Below are 23,932 nucleotides of genomic sequence, written 5' to 3' on the forward strand. Positions count from 1 at the left end.
AAAATACTGATTTATAATGAACACTATTTCAATTAGTCTTGATTTATGAATCTTAAAATTGATGTTTGTTTTAAAGATTTTACTTTAATATTTTCCAAATTTCCCCTTAAAAACCATCAATGCATTAAGTCTCATTATTTGTCTCAGTTCCTTTAAAAAAAAAACTGACTAATGTGTCTTTAGCAGGTTTTTGGAGGTTTCTGCACTGATTTTGATTCATTTTCTTGGCTTGTCATTATATCACCACAATAATAATCTTTATTATCTTTCTTGAACACAGAATTTATGATATTGCCCTCTTTGGGGAGACCACTAGGTAACAAGTTGTAATTGACTTGTACAAATTCATTGATATCATTATTAAAACCTAAAACATTACAGAGAACCATTCAGATAATGGTAAGTTCTTTTCTGTTTCCATCATCTCCATCTACAATTGTAATTTTATTTGAATTTAATTTTGATTTCTTGAAGTAACTGGATATGGTTATCCAAGTGACATTGTTCCATGCATCATTCAGTAAATGTACAGCATTCAATAGTGATATAGACTCGTTAAGTTTATGTTCTCTTTGATTAGATATAGAACTACAAATCTTTCATAAAATCCTTTCAAACTTTTGATTACATCCATGTCCATTGGTTGTAAAACTGATGTTGCACTGGGAAGCAGAAACAACTCCAACTTAATGTTGGACAATATGTATATGGATGTGCAGGACAGTTTTCAAGTAACAATAAAACATTTTTCTTGTTTTCAAATAGCTCTTTACTCCAATCATGTAAGTACTGGTGAAAAATAACTGAAGTCATCCAAGCTTTCTTCTTCTTCAAAGTTTTTTTTTTCCAGTTATGTTTTCCAGTGTTAATATGTAAACACCTTTATTCTCCCACAATGTCAACATGAGGACAGAGAAAACTTTTTACACATGTCAACATTTTTTTCACCATGTTCTAACTCAAGAATAATTTTTGACTTTTTCATGAACTGAGAGGCACTTTCTTTTAATAGACATTTCTTTTAATAGTTTTTAAATGATTTTACAATCATGGCAATGTTAAAGTAATGTGAGGGAGAAGGTTTAGACAAAAATGGAGTGAATTTGCTTTTATGACAACCTGCATCAGATTATGGCCAGTTTATAACCTAATGCAGGTCATCATAAAAGCAAATTCACTCTATTTTTGTCTAATCCAAGAACTACTACCAAAGCAATTGAGAATCTTCATAGTTACCAAAATTGGTACAATATATCCATAAGCAATTAAATGGGAATATGTGTAAATTAAAATTGTGGCTTTTTGCTCATTGCAGTTGATCTCACTATTTCCATGCTTGTTACAACAACGTTGAAATGTATTTATTTATGACATGGCATCTTTTGGGTTTAGTGATTTACACTAAAATACATACCTGTTGCTAATAGGTGATACTGAATTTCAAACATTTTAAATGGGGGAGTGTGCCTTGGAAAATCATGATCAAGCAAATGATTTTGTTGTTGATTTTTAATCATTCCAAATGAAAAATCATGATAATGTAGTTATCACAGCAGACAACCACTATATACAGATACAACAGCAATTAAGCAATCTCACCTTACATATTCATGACCCCAAGATCCAATTTCTTCATGTGATCCTAATAATCGAAATTTCAAACATTCCCTTTCTTCGCTCATTGTCATTGCCAAAATAGAAATAATATCAGCACAGAAAACCTGAAACAAATATAATTACAGTTAATTTTTAGCTTTGCAATAATACATAAAAACTATCTAATTTTTCCCTTATGCCTAATATTCCCTCACAGTCAAGTAACCTGGTTCAAAAAAAGCAAGTTAATATTATATAGGATGGTTACTGATACTGTTCAGAGTTATGGACAAATCAACTATAAGGCAAACTTATTGTCTGCTAATTGTGTATTTCTGGTCAGTTCTGTCTATTTGTTGAATAAAAAACCTGAGTTTCTGGGAGGGAAAAAAACCCTACCACTATTGTATCAGACTAGATAACTCACCGTCAGTCATATTCTATCTACAGAATCTGCTATCACAGGATGTGTGCATTCTCTGGTCGTAGTTTGTTTGTTTTCTGTCTGGCAGATGAAAAACTTGTTTCCAGATGATACAACCATACTGTCTCCACTGAGATTGGCTAACTCACTTGTATTTGACAAGACTTTAGTTTTTTATATCCCAGACAAGATTTGAATACAAGTCTTTCTGCTCACTGCTCTTTAACCAGAAAGATTTGTTTCTGACTGTGCTACAGAGGCTCTCAAAAATTAGACTAATCTATTTAATGGGAAACAAAAAGAGAATCATAAAACCATTTCATCGCTTAAATGCGATCTCAGGAAAACATTTAAGTTGTTGTTTTTGTCCTGCAATTTTTTTTTAATTATGTGATATTCACTCACAAAAGGTTATTTGAAAACCTATAGTACTTGAGTACCGTGAGTGGCCTAATGATTTTTTCTTCTTTTTTTTTTTTAATAGTTTCATATTTTTTATTGATTTTTTTTACATAGTAAAGAAACCTTTGTCTACAGAGCAAACATGGAATTTTTTCAAGCCACTTCAGGAATCAAAATAAGCAGGCCAGTGGTCTCACACTGGACAATGAAATTCATCCCTCATCTGAAGACAATCACAAACATCCATTCCTACAGTAAGATTCAAACCTGCAGCCAGTTAGTTGGAGAGTAGATACAATCATCATTCAGCCAACCAGGCCAGTGATATAGATAAATCAACCAAAGAATATGCACAACTCACAGAAAGAACAATACATGAAAAGAGGATTTGATGTCTCATATTATTATGCGTAAGCAAATGTTCATTTGACTTCTGGTAGAGAGACATGTTTATCATGTAGTCACTCTGCAAATTTAAGAAGTTATGCAGGCCATTAATTTAAGAATTATTAAGCATTATAGCACACTGTTTTTTGCATATAAAAGAGTTGCTCTAAATCACTAATACTTTAACTGACAACAATTTCTTTCCTTTTTGCTGGATATAAAATGTTTCCAAACTATGGAATAAGAAACAGATAAGGATAAGAAATGAGATAAAAAATTAAAATTAACTAAAGAATACAAGTTTTGAAAAATTTGCTTTATTTCTTTTTTTTTCTTTTAATCAAAACTGACTGGTCTTCAATTTTCTTTATGACAAAAGAATCACAATAGCAATTGGTTGTAATCCCAAATGGAGTGAATAACACAGCAGAACCATCTGGATACAAAAGATTACAAATCATTAACATTTTATAATATAGCTTTGTACTACACCCTCTGTTCAAAAAGAAATCAAACTTTAGATAGAAAATAAAACACAGGCCAATTATAATTATTCAAATCATTTATTCAATCAATATACTCTCCCTCAGCTTCGACACAGCGTTTGGCATGGTCATTAGTTCGTTAAATGAGTTTTTTATATCGGTTTTTGGGATACTGTCGAAGGTCATGGTTACTACGGCTTGAATGTTTCAATGGTGTCGTATCACTTTCCTTTCATCAGCAAATGAAGTCGGGGGAAGAGAAAGAAGTCACATGGTGCTAAATCAGGTGAACCAACACACAAACTTGGTTTTTGCTCAAAAACTGTCTCACAATGTTCAAACAATGAGATGGTGCATTATAGTGTAAAAGTGACCAGCCATACGCACCGAATTCTTGCTATCAATCGCTACAAAACTTCAAGATAAAACTCACCATTGACCGTTTGGCCAGGCGGAAGAAATTCTTTGTGGATAATGCCCTTGGAATCGTAGAAATAAATCAGCATTGTCTTTATTTTTGACTTCCCCAAGCGACTTTTTTTCGGATGCCCCTCTTCTGGTGGTCTCCACTCAGCACTCTGGCGCTTTGTTTCAGGCTCATACTCAAAATACCACATTTCATCACTAGGAATGATCGTTTCAAGGAAGTTTTAATGAGGTGCTTGCGGTGTTCAATTTGATACACTTTTTAGTCGTTGGTCAACTTGTGAGGAACAAATTGCGAATTCAATTTACGAAGGCCCAAACTCTCGGTCAAAATGTTGTGCCCAGTTGATTTTGGCATCCCCAATTCATATTCAATCTCACGGACGATTTCGGGTTTTCTTTGATGAAATCATGCACTTTTAGGATGTTAACTTCGCTCAGTACAGTTTTTGGACGGCCCGGCTTTTTGTCGTCCTCAAGCGTCTCACGAGCACTTTGAAATCGCTTAAACCACTCGTAAACTTGAGTACAGGATAAGCATTCATCACCATATGCTTTTTGAAGCATTTGATGCATTTCGGTAAAACTTTTACCAAGTTTAACACAAAAGTCAATTGCAGCTCTCTGTTTGAAACTCATTTTCCGACCATTCGTCAAAACATTCTGTCAACTCTTGGCACTATAACTCAGCTTCTAATGAAACAAATGTCATAAACAGTTGACACAACACTAATGAAGGTTGCCCCTTTCTACAACAAAAAGATACAATAGGTGGCACCACTAGTTTCTTCTATTTTCGAAAAGTTCAGTTTCTTTTTTGGACAGAGGATGTAGTTCAACAATAAAAAAATTGTATTTATAATGGTGTAGTGATTGATAAGTGATGCGATGCGCAGTATTCTAACATCCCCATCATTTTGTATTTTAAAATATAGTACAATATTAACTCAAATTTAAATTTTATAAATTTATGAATTAGAAACATGTTAAAACAGCAGAAAGAACTAAACTTTAGTTACCTATCACAAGAATTACCAATACTGAAATTCAATACTACAACAATGGTTTAGCAGGAATATCATTTTTTGATGCATTTCGGTAAAACTTTACCAAGTTTAACACAAAAGTCAATCGCAGCTCTCTGTTTGAAACTCATTTTCCGACCGTTCATCAAAACACACTGTTTATCAGCCAAAGTATATTTCCCTAGCCATTTATCACACTCACCCATTCAACCAGAAAAGGGATGTGGCATGATCTGTCACCTATCAATCGCCATGAGCCCCATATGGGCAGGTACAGCACTATCTTATGAAACCAATGTAAAACTATTGCTTGCTATAATGTAATTTTGCCTGTAAACTGTGTATATTCTCTAGCCAATTTGCATATCATAGACTTTCAATGCTCTAATGGCATCAACAATGTTTCCTACACTAGTGTAGTCTTGCAATATTGATTACTATGACTGAGGTTTAGCTTATGTTGGCTAAGTAGAGGTTAATAGAAACTCTTTATAGTTTCAATTAACGTGTACTTCCATAGACTTTTGAACTCTTGGCTGCCTTGTTCTACTTTACATGCCCATGCATTTCTTCCTGTGCATTTCTCAACCAGGATGCAATCCCCACATTTCCATCAGTTGGAATCAATGTTTAATCTCTTGTAATTTATTTGTAGCTGTTCCTGCATGACATCTGCCATCGATGTGTTCATTTTGCTTTTATTATCTGTCTATATACAGGACTGACAAATAGTATGTGGAAAATCCTAGCTAATCAAGCACTGACATATGCAATGCTGTTTTCCTTGATTCCATTGTGGCTAGTACCTAACACAAGCAAGTATCTACATAAATATTTCATATGATAAAGTATAGATAGTTCTGGATGTGGATTGTATGCAAGAGAACATATGGCTGTGAAGAACTCAGGGTTTGCATAAATCATGCATCTTCAGTAGTGGTTTGTTCTTTTGTGTTGAAACGCAAGCCATAGCACAAGCAGTATTACAGCTTGTTGAAGTGCAAGCAATTTAGCAGCATAGTTAACTCCATTCAAGTGGCATCTGAATGGAGACAATGTGGGCAGGAAAAACAGCAGTGGATTCAACAGATGATTTATATCTCAAACTTGCAAAAGATGCTAATAAATCAGTGTATGCTGCTCTGTACACATGCTGAAGAGCTGCAGGTAGATTGATAAAGTAAGTGACTTCCTCGGCCAGTGCTGTGTGGGAGAGACGACATGGAGTATAAACTTCCTATGGTGGACTATCATGTTGTGTATGTGTGAATAATATTTTCTACAGTGATGCCACCATATCTCATTTACATACTCAGCAAGATGTACGGTAAAACAAATGGCAGCCAGATGCTGAACTTGCCAATATAATGAAAAAGAATACTAGTCCAAGAAATATCACTGGGCAAGGATTTTCTGTTTTAGGTACAATTAAGTGACAACTGCTTCTGTTAAAGCAAGAAACAGGTTTACATAAAGGCTCAGAAACAGGTGATGAGCAAAATGCACCAATACCTTTTTTTTTTTTATTCCTTGATGGTGGAGATACAACCATCAAAGGGTATTCCTCCTTGCAGAAGCATATAATGTGACCTATAATCAAGTTTTGAACAAATAAATGCACATATGGAAAAATCAGAGTATGTCCATCTGCATCTGTTGCAGTATGATGGGTGTTCTGTGCTCCTGCTCTTTTCAGGAGGAGCACAGAACACCCATCATACTGCAAAGATGCAGATGGACATACAGCTTCTTGTCAAAAATAAGTCCAAGGAACTTTATTGTAACTGGGATAAAAGTTTGTCTCAGCTTTAAACTGAGTTGGGATAAATGTTGCATTTTTTTTTATTTTTATTATTTAAAGCTGAAAACATGTTTCAGGAATGCATCTCTAATGGATATTTCTAAATAGAAATGTCTATGTCAGCCACAACGAGTGTTGGAAAAAGGCCACTGCTTTCTAGATAACACAGAAGCCAGGCACTGATCTTTTTCTCTAAGAAATATAAACAGATGCTTTTTATGGAAACTTCAGACCATTACTCTTAATAATAAAAGCCCATTCAGAAAATAAATCATGTTGCAGTCAGCTTTCAATTACCTTGATGTTACAGGAATGAGAGAATGTGATTAAGTCAGCAACAAACAGCATTATTTAAAATGGGAGAAAGATATTTTATTACGGAGCTATCTTTGATAACAAAAAATGTTACACTTAATAAGAACAAAGCCTTGAGAAACACCCTCCTCTTGGCATTAAAGCTGATATTTTTCTGTTGTAGAAGGTTTGGCTAGAGAAAATGTTCTGATAAAAAGAAGATTCTCCCCAAAACCAAGATTATAAAGGCCTTTTAGTATGCCATATCTCCAAGGTGCATAGTAAGCTTTTTTCTCCTTATCAAAAAGAGAAAAAAAAAACTGAAAACACGTTTCAGGAATGCATCTCTAATGGACATTTCTAAATGGAAATGTCTATGTCAACCACAATGAGTATGGGGAAAAAGGCCATTGTTTTCTAGATAACATGGAAGCTAGGCACTAATCCTCTTCTCTAAGATCATACAACGACAACTCAGAAAAATAAGATATGTTTCCCAGCTTCAGATCTCTTTTAATGGCTTGCAAAGATATAACTGTCTTTTGCCATAAATCCAGAAATTACTCTGCAATATGAATTTTACTATAAAGTGCAGATACAAGAAAGATGCTTTTATCATCTCATAACTCCCATCATTAGATCCTAAGGCAATAGCACAGGAGTTTAATGTTCTTTTCTGTTTCTCATTAACAGATAATTGTTATTATAATATTTATTATAATTTATTATAGGTTAATAAATAAAATATTATAGGTTAATTTAGCCAAATAAAGGTTAATAAATTAGTAATTAAATATCGTGTTATGTACAAAAAGCAAATTTTAAAATATTAATTTAGCAAACCAGTATCTACATATAAATAGATACTATGATCAAATGTGATTGTATAAATTAATTCTTTTTAAAAAGTTCAAAACATTGTGCAATTTAATTAAGTCCGATAAGATCTGCTCAAGTGTATATGGCTCAGCCAGTGTAATAAAAAAAGTCATTCCTTTTTTGAGTGAAGCTTGGTGCTTCACTAAAATGTGATAAATGGGAAGATGTATATTGCACTGTTCATGCATAGGTGGGTCATCAGCCCTCAGTAAATAAGAATGTGAGATGACTGACCTATGCAGAGCCTAGTAAGAACATCTCTCCTCTTCTCTTCCTCCAATGACTTGACTGCCAATGCTTAATTTCAGGTTTAATCTCCTGCAATTTATCTATCAATGCTTCTTGCCATGATTGCCATTGAGTCATTATCTTTCCTCTGATCAACTGTCTGTAGATGGGACTAACAAATAGTATGTAGAAAAATTATCAGCTGAACTAGCAGCTGCATCAGCAATCTCATTTCCCTCCATTCCAATGTGACTAGGAATCCAACACAGATGACTAAATATCAAAATTAAGAACATTCATATCAATAGCCTGCATAACGCTTTAACATGCATACCAATCAAGTTTGGCAGTCTGATGTGTATGGTACTGAGTCTCCCAATGCAAAGAAAAGTTACTAGTCCATATAGAATGCTCTGGAAGAGACTACTTTTAAGGCATAGTTAAGAGACACTTGTTTTCGTCTATGTGACAGAACTGGTTCATTTGCTTCAAAGGCTTTCAGTGGGCAATGTGTGAAAGGCACCAGTAGTCATCTGTATACCCTGGTGATGGACTGGATCCAACTGCTGAAAGCTGCTTTGCCTTGCATACCCTATTCACAGCAGAGCAATGTTTTCCAAACTTTTCTAACTGCAACCCACAATAACAAATACATTTTAAATCTTGACCCAACATGCACAGACACAATAACAGACCAATAAGTGATGCTCCGAGGGGACTAAGGTTGCACAGTACCAGGCAACAACTCACAACAAAGGTAAAGCAAGCATTTGCTGCCTTCAAAAATCAGTTTAATATCTTGCAGCCTGTATCAGATATTAAGCTGATGACAGATGCTACACCCGTATCTTAGCCAAAAGGTTGAGAAGCAAAAAAAAAATAAAAATAGTGCAGTTTTTGAAAAACACTACAGCAGAGAACTGAGTGTGAAGGAGATTCAATGGTCTCTTGCATTTTTCTTTGAGCTGAAAAATATGTGCAAGGAATATATGCTTTGTGTCAAAGTTGAGTCCCAAAAACATGAGCTTTTGTTGCTACTGGAATAACAGCTTGTTCCATTAATTCAAGATTTGGATCTAAAGTACATTTTTGACAGAAGCGTACACACACACACACTTTTTCTACTGAAAAACTGAATCCAATACTAAGAGCCCATGGAGATTGCTTGCTGTCTTTCAATCAATCAATCACTCTAATGTTACAAGAGCCACAGTAAATTGTGAAGTCATCAACACATAGAGCATTGCCTATAGTGGAGCAGGAAGCTGTTCAGTGGCCGAGTTAACTTGAACAGCGAAGAGGTCAACAGGTCTCTATTCATTTCAGGAAATTATGGACTTTACAGTGTTATAAAGAACTATTTTAATTAACCCAACACAAATTAAACAAACATTACAACACAAATTAAAATTAACCCAACACAAAAACTAGGTGTCATTAATACTATAAAAACAGGGCTTTGAAGATTTGCTCCAATGAACAAGCACTTAAAGATAAATTTAAAGTTATCAGCAATACTTTCCTAAAAAACGGTTACAGCCAAAACACTATCAACAAAATTCTCTACAAGACCTCACTAAAAACAAAACTATAATAGTTTAGACTAGACTATAATAAAACTATAACCATTCTTAATATTAAAGGGACATCAGATAAAATAAACAGAATACTACAGAAATACAACCTTAAAGCTACCTTTAAACCTCCTGCAAAATTAAAAAGCTTATTCAACTCATCCAAAGTCCCACTCCCTCCACTGGCCCACCCTGGAGTATACTGTATTTATTGCACCTGTAATCTACCATATATATGGGAAACAGGATGCACAATTCCTATCAGACAAAAGGAACATAAACGACACTTTAAATATAATAATTATGGTGAAGCTGGCCTTTCTGCTCATGCTCCGAATACTTTACATAAAACTGACTGGAAAAGCACCAGTTGTTTACATCACACCAAAACATGGTAGGAACGTAAATTTAAAGAAGCCTGTGAGATTCTTATCAACCACCCTAATCTTAACAATAATGATGGTCTAAAAATCCCAAGCATATGGAAGGCATATATTTTACTCACGGAACCTTTCTCCCTAAGGGACTGTAGATAATCCAGAATCTTAAATCTAATGTAACAATTGTCATGTTAAATTAGGACATCAGTGTTACTGTAAGAAAACTATCTATATGAAAGAATATTTCTCTGATGTTATCTTAAATAGAATATAGCTTTGATGTAGTTTCTAATTAATTTTTTAATTTTATTTGTATTTTTAGTTAATTTATATATATTTTTTCACTAGAGGTCATGCCATTAGAATAACTGTTGATCAAATCATGGTCTCTTTAGCATACTGTGTGAAATGTAACACAGCTTGTCCTTGTATATATCTGTGTAAACTCCAGATGATGACCTTAATATGAAGGTCGAAACAGCGGGAAATTAAAATAGTTATTTATAACACGGTTGTAAAGTCCATAATTTCTAAAATGAATGCTGATCACCATGTAACACTAAAAGAAAGGTCAACAGGTAGATAACTCTGTAGTTATCTGACCCATACAGGGCACCATGTAAGGACAATTAGGTGTCAGTTCCAATTTAAATTGTTTGTACAATTACTTAGTTTAGCGCTGTGTATGCCTGTTACTGTTATCAATGTGCTCTAATGATGTTGGGTAGAAAACAAGTGAAATATATTAATGACTTTAATAAACATATTTTTTCTCTTAATGTTGATTATACCATTAAGCATTATTATGAATCATATGATGTGTCAGGATAATTTGATAAGTTTAATTTATTTTCTTGGATATTGAAGTATCAATTTTTTTCTGTGGATTGTCTGGTGGTTTATCTGAGAGCTACCTGTCAAAAAATTATAACCTGTGTTATAATTTTTTGACAGGTGGATTCATATTGAATGGGACCAATTCTTGGTGTTGTTTCTAGAGTGAGACGATAAGTCATGAGACTGCATGACTTATGGTCTCACTCTAGACGCATTTAATAGAGGAGTACTCACAATCATAAAGTTCACGTATGATGGAATTATCAGGTGGTGGAATAGATAAATTAGTTTGAGTTGCTGTTGGCATTTTCTTAACTGCCACCTTCTCGGCTTTTGGCTAACTTCATTTTTGCATCCTGATGAGATTTTTTTTTTTCCGTTTTAATCTCTTGTACTTCACTTTTCATCCTTCCTCTTCTGAAATCCACAGGAGTAAGCTGGATGATCTTCATAACAGTTGACACATTTAGCTTTCTCTGCAGAGAAAGAATTGTTATGCTGTGTACTACTACATCGAGCAGTTGGTAGTACACAGCATAACAATTCATGAAAGTTATGACAGGCAAAAACTGCCTGTGATAACTCTCATGACAAGCAGTTTGGGCATGTCCATATTTGTGATATCTAAAGCTTTTCAGTGGATTTGGGATGTATAGCCTACCAGGGCAACTGAGACACCTGCTTTTACAGATGTTGGAGGTTTAGGCATATCAAAAATAAGGATGATGTTTCTGACTGGAATGAAGTGACTATGAACATATATTAGAATGTATGTCATACCTATCACTCCCTGATCTTTAAGCTCTGAATATATCTCTTCATCTAGAACATCAAGGAGATTCCATTCTGATATCCCTCCTCTAGATGAGTTTAGTGTTTTATGAGTTGTCACCAAAATTGGTATTCTTGAGCATTGCTGACTAGATGTCTCCACAAGAATATCACCACAACATAGTTTCAGGACTGTTTTGGGAGCTCTTGGTAGTATTTCTAAACCCTTTTGAATACTGACTTTCCAAATGTTGCATGAACGATAAGTAATACTGGTACATTTATTCTGATATCATTTGTTTCTTTTGTATCATTTGTTATCAAATGATGTATTTAGGGTATCAATAATAGTTGGGACCTTGTTAAGACCACTAAAACACAGATGAGGAATTCATGCTTAGGAGATTTTTTGTTCAGTGCCAGAGCTCCCAACCCACCACAGAGCCACACATGGATGCCCACTGATCAGCCATAACTGTAATGGGGAATGGAAGGGCATGACTACTCTGGACACTATACCAGCAACACAGCAAAGCTTGAGCCTTGTCCTAAAACCATGGGGTAGGAGACTAACTTAATAAAATTAAAATCTTTCTTAACCTCCTTATTGCATTTACATATCAATAATTACTCAGATGCGTTGTGCAGCTTGAATTAACATTTGGATATTACTAAAATAACATGGATACGAAGCATAAATTAAATTATATATTTCATCCATATGGCTGTTTGATGGTGAATCTTTTCAATACCATCTACAATCAAAATTGAAAGAAAGAAATCTAGTTGTGACTGTTTGGCTATAGAATACGACACACACACTTTTAAGGATGCATTTCAAGATATGATGAAGACCCGTAATCTCTATGATGTTACAGGTTATTCGGACATTTCTACATTTCTAACTAGCTTAAAATAATGCACATAGTAGATAATATTCTATAATCTTACCTTGGTTTCACATTCTTTAATTTTGTCATAGACATTCTTCAGAGTTCCATAATGGGAACGGAGAAATTTTAAAGGCTTGGGAACTGAAGTCATTGATGTTGTTGATGCTCTTATTTGAGTTCTAAGACTTTCCAAAGCAGGCAAATAAAGTTTTTCATCATCTTCCTGTTATTAAATTAAATGATGAATTTTAATTATTTTTCACAGCATAAAATGAAGCTGATAAATGTTTACAGTATTTGCATGTTTTATGCATAACCTACACAAAATTAATAAAAATCAAGTTTTTAAAATGCTGAATTTGCAAAAGTTGTGTATGACAAGAAAATCCTATCCTACAAAATAATTAATGAAGGCAATGAATCTGGATGTTAATAAAAACATAATTATTATAGTTAATAGTAATGAGTAATGTAGGTGGGAGATGGATTACATCACCTAGTGTAAGAGACACATCCCTGCTTATTGGAAGCCTGATGTGGCTTGAAAAAGTTCAATGTTTGGTCATCAGGAGCAGGGGTTCTGGACCTATAAATAAATATCAAGAAAATTAGGAAAAAAATCCATAACCCATCCAAAGTCTCTCACACACACACACACACACACACACACACACACACACACACACACAAAATGGACAAAACATTAGATATTGGCATCTCTCGCAAAGACTGAAGCATACCCAAACTTAATGCAAATGGTAAATAGGCAGACATTGGGCTTCCAAACAAACATTGGTAAATGTGGCGATCTTAGCGACTTTGATTGCATGTCATACATCGGTGCATGATCTTGCACCGACGTATTATCGGTGCAAGACAGATGGGTCGTTCCATTGCCCAGGTGGTAAGAACCTAGGTTCTCGAGGACAACCATATCAAGGTTCTACTGAGAGTATACCATCAATGAATGTACCAGTGCCCAGCAAGCAAGTGGTAGCCAACAACATGTAATTGATAACTAAGGTTGACATAGACTGTCCAGGCTTGTAGAGACCAACTGCAAGGCAACAGCAACACAAATCACATGCAGTTTCAATGCTGGAAGTCCAAGAAGTGTCAGCGAGCAAAGAGTACGGCATACCCTACATACCAGGGGCTACTGGAACTGACACCCTAATTGTGCACCACTGTTGACAGCTCGTCATTAGGCATTGCACCTAACCTGGTGTCAGGACCACCAAAACTGAACCTCTGCAGAGTAAACCAGAGTCGTGTAGTCTGATGAATCCTACTATTAGTCGTACCAAGCTGACAGGAGTATGCCAGAGTGACATCGACAGCATGAGACCACAACCCTGTCGTGCAGGTCATCTCTGTTCAAGGAGGTGTGGCTTTGTGGTTTGGAGAGCCTTGTGACACATTAGGTCTCTTAGTGTGTCTGGAGAAGTCTTTAAATGTTGCAAGCTACCAGATATGCTGGCTGATCACCTACACACTTTCATGGCCTTCATGCATCCCTGTGCTGCTCCACCGGGCCATAACCACCCAGGCATGGCTCGAGGAACACTCATCTGAGTTTAGAACCATCCAGTGGTCCCATTTAAACATCAAATTTCTCTGGGATGCTGTAGAGTGAGACATCAGATCCCCATATCCAGGACAGACACCTAAGGCACATTTGTAGATAATGCTGCAACATGCATGGCTGGAATTACTTCCAGCATCTTGAGTCAATACCTTGGAGAGAACAGGTTGTTATTTGCACTAGAGGAGGACCGACACAATATTATGTAGGCATCTCTGTTTTGTCCATCAAGTTTATATACTGTGGGCAGAGAACTGAAGTTTAGAGAGCATATTGCATAGGTGCCCAAAACAGCACAACAAATTACATGGTTGTTGAAGAACAGACGAACAAGCAGGGGATATAGAAATAACTGTTCACTTTCTTCTTCCTCATTTGCAGATGACAGGTTGAGTCCCCTATGAATAAATCTTTACCATCTGGTTCTATCTCTGGGCATTTCTGTCATCTCTCTGAAGCTCAATAATTATGACCTATCCTTCAAAGACTGCAGCCAAGTTCTTTTTGGTCAACCTCTTCATTGTCTTCCTCCAATGATTCCATTCAAGACTATATCTGGTAATCTTTGAAAGGACATGATCTGTAAAAACCATCTTAATTGCTGTTTAAGAATTATAGCTATGATATCTTCTCTATAGTTTAATTTGTGTTTGACTTGCTCATTTGTTTTGTGTTCTGATCAGCGAGTCTTATTTATTTTTTCTTAAGCATTTCATTTCGAATGCTCTGATTTTCTGTATTTCTTTCTGATTGAGTGTCCAAGTCCCACTCCATACATTGCTATAGGTATAATAATGGTTTCATAGTTTTGAAGTTTTTTGAAATGCTGTTATTTTCCATATTTTGTTTAATTTACTCATATCAGACCATCCTTTGTTGTCTGCATTTTGCTGTTTCTGTGTTATCAAGGTTGCGAGTAATGAGACTGTCAAGATATATAAATTGCTTTACTTGTTCAAGTAAACGATTTTCTAAATTTATTGAAATTTTTGTCTTATCTCTTCCTATGTTCAAAACCAAGTTTTGCTTAGACTGATTTTTGTTCCAAATGTTTTGCACTCTTCATTTAAAAATTTTGTGGTCTTTTCTAATTGTTCTTTATATTCTACAAGAATAATAATACTGTCTGCATATTTAATATGGTTGATATTTGTGCCAATTTATATGTAGACCTGGTTCTTTAGCTATGAATTTGCATATTTCTTCACAATAGATAAATAAATTTGGTGAGAGTAGGCAACCCTGCATGACTCCTATTTCTACTTGGAATGTGTTTTTATTTTATTAAATTTGACAGTTGCTTTGGCTTCTTTATAATAATTTTTAATAAAGGTTTGTAGTTATGAACCTAACTTCATAGATTATGAGATGTTTATCAGTTTTTCCTGTCAATGGAATCAAATGCTTGTTTGAATTCAACAGAACTGCAGCATATAAGTTGTATGCCCAGTACTTTTCAGCCAGGGTTTTAACTGTAAAACTTTATATGGCATTAATAAGGCCACTTCAGGACTATTGCACATAGATCTAGTTGTCTAGACTCTTTGGTGATGGAGAGGATCCAGAGGCAAGTGACAAAGATTGTGACAGTGACAAATATTGCAAACCCACATCTTGTGCACCTGTACAATATATTCTGATAATCACATATTTACTTTGGAAAAAAAATAAAATAAAATAAATAAAATAAAATAATTAAGCATCACAGTCTGTATTTACTGTTCAAGAAGAACTGGACTTCAAAAATGTGATGTCTGATCTCTAGAACAGGATTCCCAGATTATCTAACAGCCCAAAGTATGTTAAATGTGTTACAGGGTTCCAACTTTTTGGGTGTAGTAAAATAAAATAAAATAAATTACAAATAAAATGTAATAAAATAACCCGCAAGGGCTCACTTTAGTAAGTATGGGAGTTGTGAACCCGAGGTACCTGATGCTGAACCATGCCTTATTTCATGTAGTATACATCTGTTATATTATCTGCAGACTGCTCCCTACTCTTCTTTCTTTCTCCCCCCCCCCAATCTTTCCTATTTTACTTTTCATCTCTTGCAGTTTGTTTAGCCTTACCTTACCTAGTAAGCTGGAAGATGGGACACCCAGATCAGAAGCCAGTGAAATAGCTACTAGGAAGAGCAGAGAGGAACTTCCAATGAAGTTAAAACAAGAATGAAGAAGTCAGATCGAAGCTTTCTGGAAGTTCAACTTCTGATAGAATTAATCTCGGAAGAAGATGTCTCTGCTTTACTAATTTACATAAAATAGGAATATGGAATGTACGAAGCATGTATCAAGGAAAACTGGAATTGGTGAAGAAAGAAATTAGAAGAATTCAAGTTAAGATGTTAGGAATCAGTGAAGTGGGATGAACAGGAATGGGTCACTTTGATACCGATAATTTCATGATTCAGAAATGGAGTAGCATTCATAGTTAGAAGCGAAAATACATTTCGGGTGACAACCCAGTGTCCGTCAGAATAAATCTAATCAGAATAAAGGCATACCTGGTGAATGTTACACTCATACAGGTGTATGCACCCACTACAGATTCAAGTGAAGATGAGGTAGAATTTTACAGCAGCTTTCAACAAGTATATACAATATTGATAAAACAGATTTTCTCTTGATATTAGGTAATTGGAATGCAAAAGTGGGTGAAAAAGAAAAATGAGGCAACACTGGAAAGTTTGGTTTAGGATTGAGAAATGAAGCATGAGAAAGGATATTGGAGTTTTGTGTTTAAGAGCAGTTGCTTCCAACAACATAAAAGAAGTTGTGCACATGGACTTCACTTAATGGAGAATACAGAAATCAGATAGATTACATTGTTGTCAGCAGAAGGTGGATTGCTATCCAAGCAGCAAAAACACTACTTGATGCAGCCTGTGGGACAGATCATGAATTATTGATAGCTTAAGTTAAATTGAAATTAAGTGCTAAAAAGAAAAAAAGGACAATATCAGATTTGATTTAAATCCTATAAATGAAGCATTTAAAGTCGAAGTCGGAAAGAAATTAAAAAGTTTGGAGAAGACAGAAAGAGAATTAGAAGAACTATGGGAAGAAACAAAATGTACAGCCATAAAAGCAGCAAAGAAGACTAAAGAAAGCAACAAGAAAGATTGTAAATGGTTGTCAGAAGAAGCTATTCAAATAGCAGAGGAAAAAGGAAATGAAACTTCAGAGAAACAAAGAAAGGGTTAGACAACTGAGTGCAGATTTCCAAAGGCAGGCTAGGAAAGATCAGGAAAACATCTCAACAAAAGGTGCAAGGAAATTGAAGAAAGCAATATTATGGGTAGAACAGCAAATCTATTTATAAAAATAAGTGATGTGACAGAGAAGTTTATCCCCAGATTAGGAATTATAAAGAGTAATTCAGGTAAATGTCTGGTGGAAGCAGTAGTAGTAAAAAAAAGGTGGAAAGAGTATATAAAGGATTTGTGCAAGAAAGATAATAATACTGAAGAAGAATTTGAAAGGAGAGAATTGGTTGAGGACCCCATGATAATTAAAAATGAAGCGATATCAGTAATGGAACAGCGACCAAAAAGAAAAGCTACTGGAGCTGATGGTGTGTTGTATCAGTGGAATTACTGAGAGCATCTGGGGGATGTAGTGAATATATTGACTGAAATTTATCAACAGATTTGGAAGAAAATATACTGACCAAGAGATTGGAAAACATCAGTATTCATCCTAATTCCAAAAAAAATCTAATCCCAGAGATTGTGAGAATTATAGAACCATCGCGTTAATTTCACATGCAAGTAAAGTTACACTGAAAGTGATCCAACAAAGGTTGGATCGATCTGTACGTGAATAGAGAAATGCCACAAGAACAGACAGACTTTAGGAGAGGTAGAGGAACTAAAGACCAAATAACAAACATGAGATGGATTATGGAAAAAACAAGAATTTCAGAAAGAAGTATTCATCTGTTTTATTGATTATAAGAAAGCTTTTGATTGTGTGGATCACAACAGACTGTGAATTGTAATGAGATCAATGGGAATGCCCGAGCATCTAATTCTCTTCAGGCCAACAAGAGGAGTGTTTGAGGGGAAAAAGGGGGGTGAGGCAGGGTTGTATAATGTTGCCCTACCATTATAATATTTACAATGAATATATTATGAGAATGGCTGATTTAGACAAAGATCTAGCCAGAATTAAGATTGGTGGCAAAAAAATAATTTAAGATATGCAGATGATACAACCCTTGTAGTAGAAATTAAGGAAGATCTGGAGCAGTTGATTCTATTGGTTAAGATGGAAAGTAGCAAAGCCGGACTTAATTTAAACATCAACAAAAACAAAAGTAATGGCTTCTGGCAATTTAAATGAATTTATAATAGAAGGAAATAAAATGGAAATCATTGAAAGTTATGATTTACTGGAGATTCAAAATCAGAAATGATGGTAAATGTGAAGATGAAATTGAAAGAAGGACAGTCATGAGGAAAAAAGCAATGTTAAACCTGACAAAAATTATGAAAGATAGAGGTGTGAGTAAGGCCACGAAAGTTAGAATTGTCAAAGAAATGATGTATGGATGTGAAAGTTGGATTATTAAGAAAGACAGAAAGTAAATTAATTCTTGAATTATAGATGTGGAGGAGACTATTAAGAATCCCAGAACTGCAAAAATGACCAATAAGAAGGTTTCAGAGAATATAAAAAGTCAGACTGCTCCTTGGAGGCGATGACTGCTAAACAGATGTTGATGTACTTTGGTCATATTATGCGTGCTGATGAATAATTGGAAAAGGCAGAAATGTTGAGGAAGAGTGAGGGAATGAGAAGAGGAAGACAAAAGAGTTGGATGGACAACATAAAAGAACTTACCAACTTGAACTTGCAATTACTGAAAAAAAGGACAAGAGGCCGAGTTGAAGAGCTTTTGTTCACAGGATCACCAAGAGTCAAAAATGACTGAATGGCACATAATAAAATAATAATATAATATAATATAATAATATAATCTACTCTATAATATAAAATGATAAGCCTTTTTTTGTAACATTTTTTGTCAAGTTATTTGAAACTCAGTCTACCCTGAGTATCGAGTCTTCAGAATTCAAGAACCGGCCTACCAGTCCGGAACTCGGGGGTTGGATGCCGGGGGGGGGGGGGGGTTACCCCTTTCGAGTCTTCAAAATTCAAGTAATCAGAATTCAAGAAGCAGCCTACAAGTCCAGAACTCGGGGAGTTGGGCATTGTAGGCACCAGGAGGCGAATCTCCCTTACGAGTTTTCAAAATTCGAGTCATCAGAATTCAAGGAGAACCGGCCTACCAGTCCGAAACTCGGGGGGGGGGGGGGGCAGAGCCTCCTAGTAATATAATAAAATCAATAAAAATAAGTTTCATAAATTTCCAGAGAACCAATTCTAGATTTACATATTAAGCATACAAAACTGTTGTGCATTTTGAAGCAGAAGGTGTGTGTGGAGGGGGGGGGGGGTATGTGATGGCAAAGAATACCCAGCTTATAATGCCCTGATGCAGCTAATATAAAGGAAATGCATAAGCAACAGCACTATAGATTGGATTCGAGGCTATCTGGTGAAAAGACGTGCTGCTAGGAAATTCCTGAAAGATCGGTGGTTTTTGTGGATTTATTTATTTGAGTGTTTTCTTAGATTTCCTGGTATGTTTTTAGTATGTTATTGTAGTGTTTTTTTTTTTTTTTAGTGTATTTATTGTACTACTGCATTTAATAGCATAACCATAAAAATAATAGCTTTTACTATTCTTAAGAATAGCACCGAAAACTGGTCACAACTGGGCAGTATCTGAAACTAAAGTTAAAGTCGTTACCACTAAGGAGAATCTTTGTCCAGATAAACAGATAATATAACTGAGAATAATCTGACACTGAAAATATCCCAAAGAAATTATTAGGGAAACTTGGAAAGGATAGGAAAAAAGTTCAGATCAAGAAGAAGCAGGAAAGCACTGAATGGTAATCATCATAATAATAATAACAAGGTAAGTCGATTAAAATCTAAGGGAAAAAAAAAAAAGGTGATATGGTATGGTGATTCAATCATAAAATTTGCACTTGCTGAGGGTGTCACTATTTCTATTTTCCTAGGGACTAAAATTAAAGATATGACAAACTAAACTGAAAAACAAAAAAGAAAAGTAAAAGAGATGGTAGATGTAGGAACTAATAATTAGTAACGACAAATATAGTATGAGCAAGGATATGAAGTCTGTTCAAAGAAGCGAAAAAGAAATATGACAGAGTAAAATTTGTAAATTTGCTACCCAGATAAGACAGTACTGAGTTAATAAGGCAGACAGTAACAGCAAATGATTCCATGCACAAGCTGTGTAGAAGAAATGGATGCAAGTTTTTAGAGATGTGGAGTGTGTCTGATGGCAGGAAAGGACAAGAGGGACATCTGGCATCATGAGGATGGAAAAAATTACCTATTGGGATGAGACCTAATGTAGAGGGTCAGGGAAACTAAATCATGGGTGGAATGGGAAAAATGCATGTGAAAGTTCAGCAGTGATATGCAAATGTGATAAAGATATGAATGGCTTTGAGAATACAAAGTTTTATCATAACTTCCAGCTTTGTATCATCTATCACTGGTCTCATGGTATCAATTATTGAATGGGAAAAATGTGACCAATACATGTGAATCTTTGAAAAAGGGATTGACATTGTTAGCATTCAGGAATGGGTTAGCAGAGCTAATCACAGGTGATATGGCCACTTAAACAGAATGGGCGAGGAAAGATAAGCAAAACAAGTGATCTTTGTCAGGATGGCAGTAAAAAGACCCAGAGAAAGACCAAGATGTAGGTGGATTGATACAGTAAAAAAAGTGTCTTAGAAGACAGAAATATAAGATATGATAATATTGGAGTGTTGACAGATAATGGACTAATCTGGAGGAAAATTGTTGATAGGAAGTTTGTAATGTAACTGTTTCATATTTTGTGTTCATTTGTAATTTAACTTTTCAAGTAGTACTATCATAAGATCCTGTACACTCCCCTGAATGTATGTGTCAGGAATTTGATGATGATGAGGTGATGTCTAAATGTACTGCTAGTGTTCAAAGAATAAATAGATTGGGAGTGAAATGGATGTGCAACCTTATTAAGCAAGAGCTCCTTAAGAAGATGATGTGGAAAGAATACTGTGAGAATGACAGTAAGAAGAGTTATGAAATATATAAAGAGTAAGCAAAGTCACAAGTATTCAGTGGAAAGCTAAATCAGAGTAAAAAAACAAACTGGCTATGCAGACTAAAAGCAATTCAAAAGAATTTTATTGTTATGCCACAAGCAAAAGAAATAATGTGGAAGAATAACTTTACTGAATGCAGATGGTACTTTAGTGTCAGAAGCTAATGCGATTGTTCAATTAATAAGTGCTCACTTTGCTAAGATATAGCAACCAGGTATAACATAGTGCTACTGCAAGAAAATGAGGTTAAAGAACTGCTGAATAAACTGGATAAGAATTTGACAATAGGGACAGATGGCATATCAGCATTTTTGCAAAAGGAATGTTGAACCAAATTGACTAGGCCTTTCACATGTTTTGTATAACTTGAGTCTCAGCTCATTAATGATACCACAGGAATAGAAGGAATGTATAATAGTTTCATTGTACAAGAGTGATGCAAAAACTGATGTGCCTAACTAACCTATCAATATCTCTGGTGTGATAGTGAAGATTTTAGAAATGTTGGTAAGAACTTGAATACAGTAATGGGTGGAAAACAAGCTATACTTTGCAAGGAGCAACATGGGCTTACTAAAGGAAGGTCATGTTTTAGCAAATTTGCTCATATTTTATAATGACATATGATGTCAGAAAAAAATTTCTGACATGATGTCAAGAACAACTATTCAACATTCACACAGTATCTATCATATTTTGCCTCGAACTCATTCACAGTCATGGCACCCACAACAGACTCTGGCAGCTTATTCCACTCATTTACCACTCTCCAAGTAAAAAACCTAGCTCTAACACCCTTGCTAACCACACTCTTGCCCAGTTTCCATGGATGGCCCCTAGTCCTACCACCACCAGTCCTGTTCTGAAAAATATCCTCTGAATTAATCTTATAGAAACCCTTCAATAATTTGAATGTCTCAATCATACACCTCTTTTCTGCCTATCAACCAATTTCTGCAACCCACAAATCTTCAACCTGTTCTCATAAGGTTCATTCCATAGACCTGCTATCATCTTGGTCATTTGCCTCTGGATCCTTTCCACCTCCTCCCTATCAAGAAGAAACCCTGGCACCCAAATCTGGGCACAGTAGTCAAGGGGGGGGGGGGGGGAATCTTATCAAGGCTCGATACAGAGGAACAATAACTTGCTTGTCTCTGCTCGTCAAAGTATTCTTCAGTAATCAAGTGATTTGATGAGCTGATTTAGCCACTTTTGCAATGTGCCCCTATCCACCAACACTCCCAAATCCCTGGCCTCGTCAATCTCCTGGAGTACAGTTCCACCAATGTGGTATACTGCTGCTAATATTTTCACCCTAAAACGCATAACCTTACATTTTGCCACATTAAATTGTTATCCATTCTTCTCAGCCCAGTCCTCCAACTATCCAAATCATCCTGCAAAATTTTGACATCATATGCATTCACTATTGCTCTACCCAACTTTGCATCATCAGCAAACAAATGAACAGTTCCTCTCAGATCCTTTCCTATAAGATGGAGGTCATCTACCAATAATTTCAGTGTTTTCTCTGTCATACTGTCTTATAGCTTAGCATACTTCTACAGATAAAGAGATAATAATAATAATAATAATAAACATATGAAATATGCAATTTCAAGCGATGAAGCATCTGTATGTTAAAAAGAGTGCTATTCCAAGAGATGAAGATTAGAATGCTTCAATCAGAATGCAATTTTTCTCTTTCTTTGGATACTGTGTGAATTACTGTACATTTTTTTTTTTTTCTACAAAGACAATAAAACCTCTTTTTTACACTTTTCAGGGGACTGACGGAAAAAAGTGTAAATAGCAGGAAATGTAAAAATTTTTTTTTAAAAAGGCTAAAAGATGACTTACTCCCAGTATGTGAGTCTACATACTAGATTACAAAATTTAATAACTGAAAATAAATGAATTTACGATTACTTACATTTATCTATTTAAAAAAATCTTTAATTGTTGATTGTTTTTGCTTTTCGTTTTTTTTTTTTTTTTTTTTTTTTGACATAGCGCCAGATTCCTTTGCATTGAGCTCAATGCTTGACCTCTTTTTTACTATCGTGTTCAAAATGGACACGGAGAGTCCAAGATCTTTTGCTAAATGCACATGTGTTCCAGCATGCCAATCTACATGTCGCAGAATTTTCATCTTTTCTTCTACCGAGATACATTTTCTGTCTTTTTTCTCCATGTTACTAACATGGATAATTCACCACCGCAACCTGAAAGCAACTTTCACACGCTAAATTACGTAGCAGAAATTCTGCGATATCAATTCGTACTGTGATTGAAAAATCACTGTATCGCTCATCACGACATTACTGTTGCAAGTCTGCAAGTCACTGTGATGCCAGAAACGAAACTACAGCCGAAAGTAACGCCATCTGGGAACAGAAATGCACAAATTTCTGTAGAAATCGATTCGAAAATCAGTATTGCCACCCGAGAAAAAAACGCAAATTATGGGAAATAACGTCAACATCAAGTTGTTAATGGCGGGAAAACAATACATTGCAAGAATAGGTCTTAAGACGGGACCAACGGAAAATGACGTAAATGGCAGGAAAACGTAAATTGCGGGAACGTAAAAACGGGGTTTTACTGTATGTTAGGAAGGAAATAATACTTACTGCTAGCCGCTGTACCAACATATTCAGCTCTTCCTGAAGTTGTTTATCTTCTTCAGACTGTTTCATGTCATTTGAAAGAGAAAATAAAATTGTTTGAAT

At 35.2% G+C, this 23,932-nt stretch overlaps 1 protein-coding gene and 1 pseudogene across 1 annotated transcript in view; both read right to left on the bottom strand.

Moving 5' to 3' along the window:
• The window catches only part of Rpn1 (regulatory particle non-ATPase 1), a 243,607-nt gene that overhangs the window by 213,799 nt on the left and 5,876 nt on the right, over positions 1–23,932 (bottom strand). The window contains exons 2-4 of the mRNA XM_090416189.1: positions 23,834–23,890; positions 12,461–12,625; positions 1,600–1,721 (exon numbers count right to left, since the gene is read on the bottom strand). Coding sequence (XP_090272315.1) covers positions 1,600–1,721; positions 12,461–12,625; positions 23,834–23,890 — 344 coding nt within the window. The remainder of the gene's footprint in view (positions 1–1,599; positions 1,722–12,460; positions 12,626–23,833; positions 23,891–23,932) is intronic.
• LOC150108740 (U2 spliceosomal RNA) lies at positions 8,667–8,820 on the bottom strand (annotated as a pseudogene).

Source organism: Typopeltis vanoorti, chromosome 3 (genome assembly GCF_054136105.1).
Source record: "Typopeltis vanoorti isolate ZY-2024b chromosome 3, IOZ_Tvanoo_1.0, whole genome shotgun sequence".
Classification (NCBI taxonomy): Eukaryota; Metazoa; Arthropoda; class Arachnida; order Uropygi; family Thelyphonidae; genus Typopeltis; species Typopeltis vanoorti.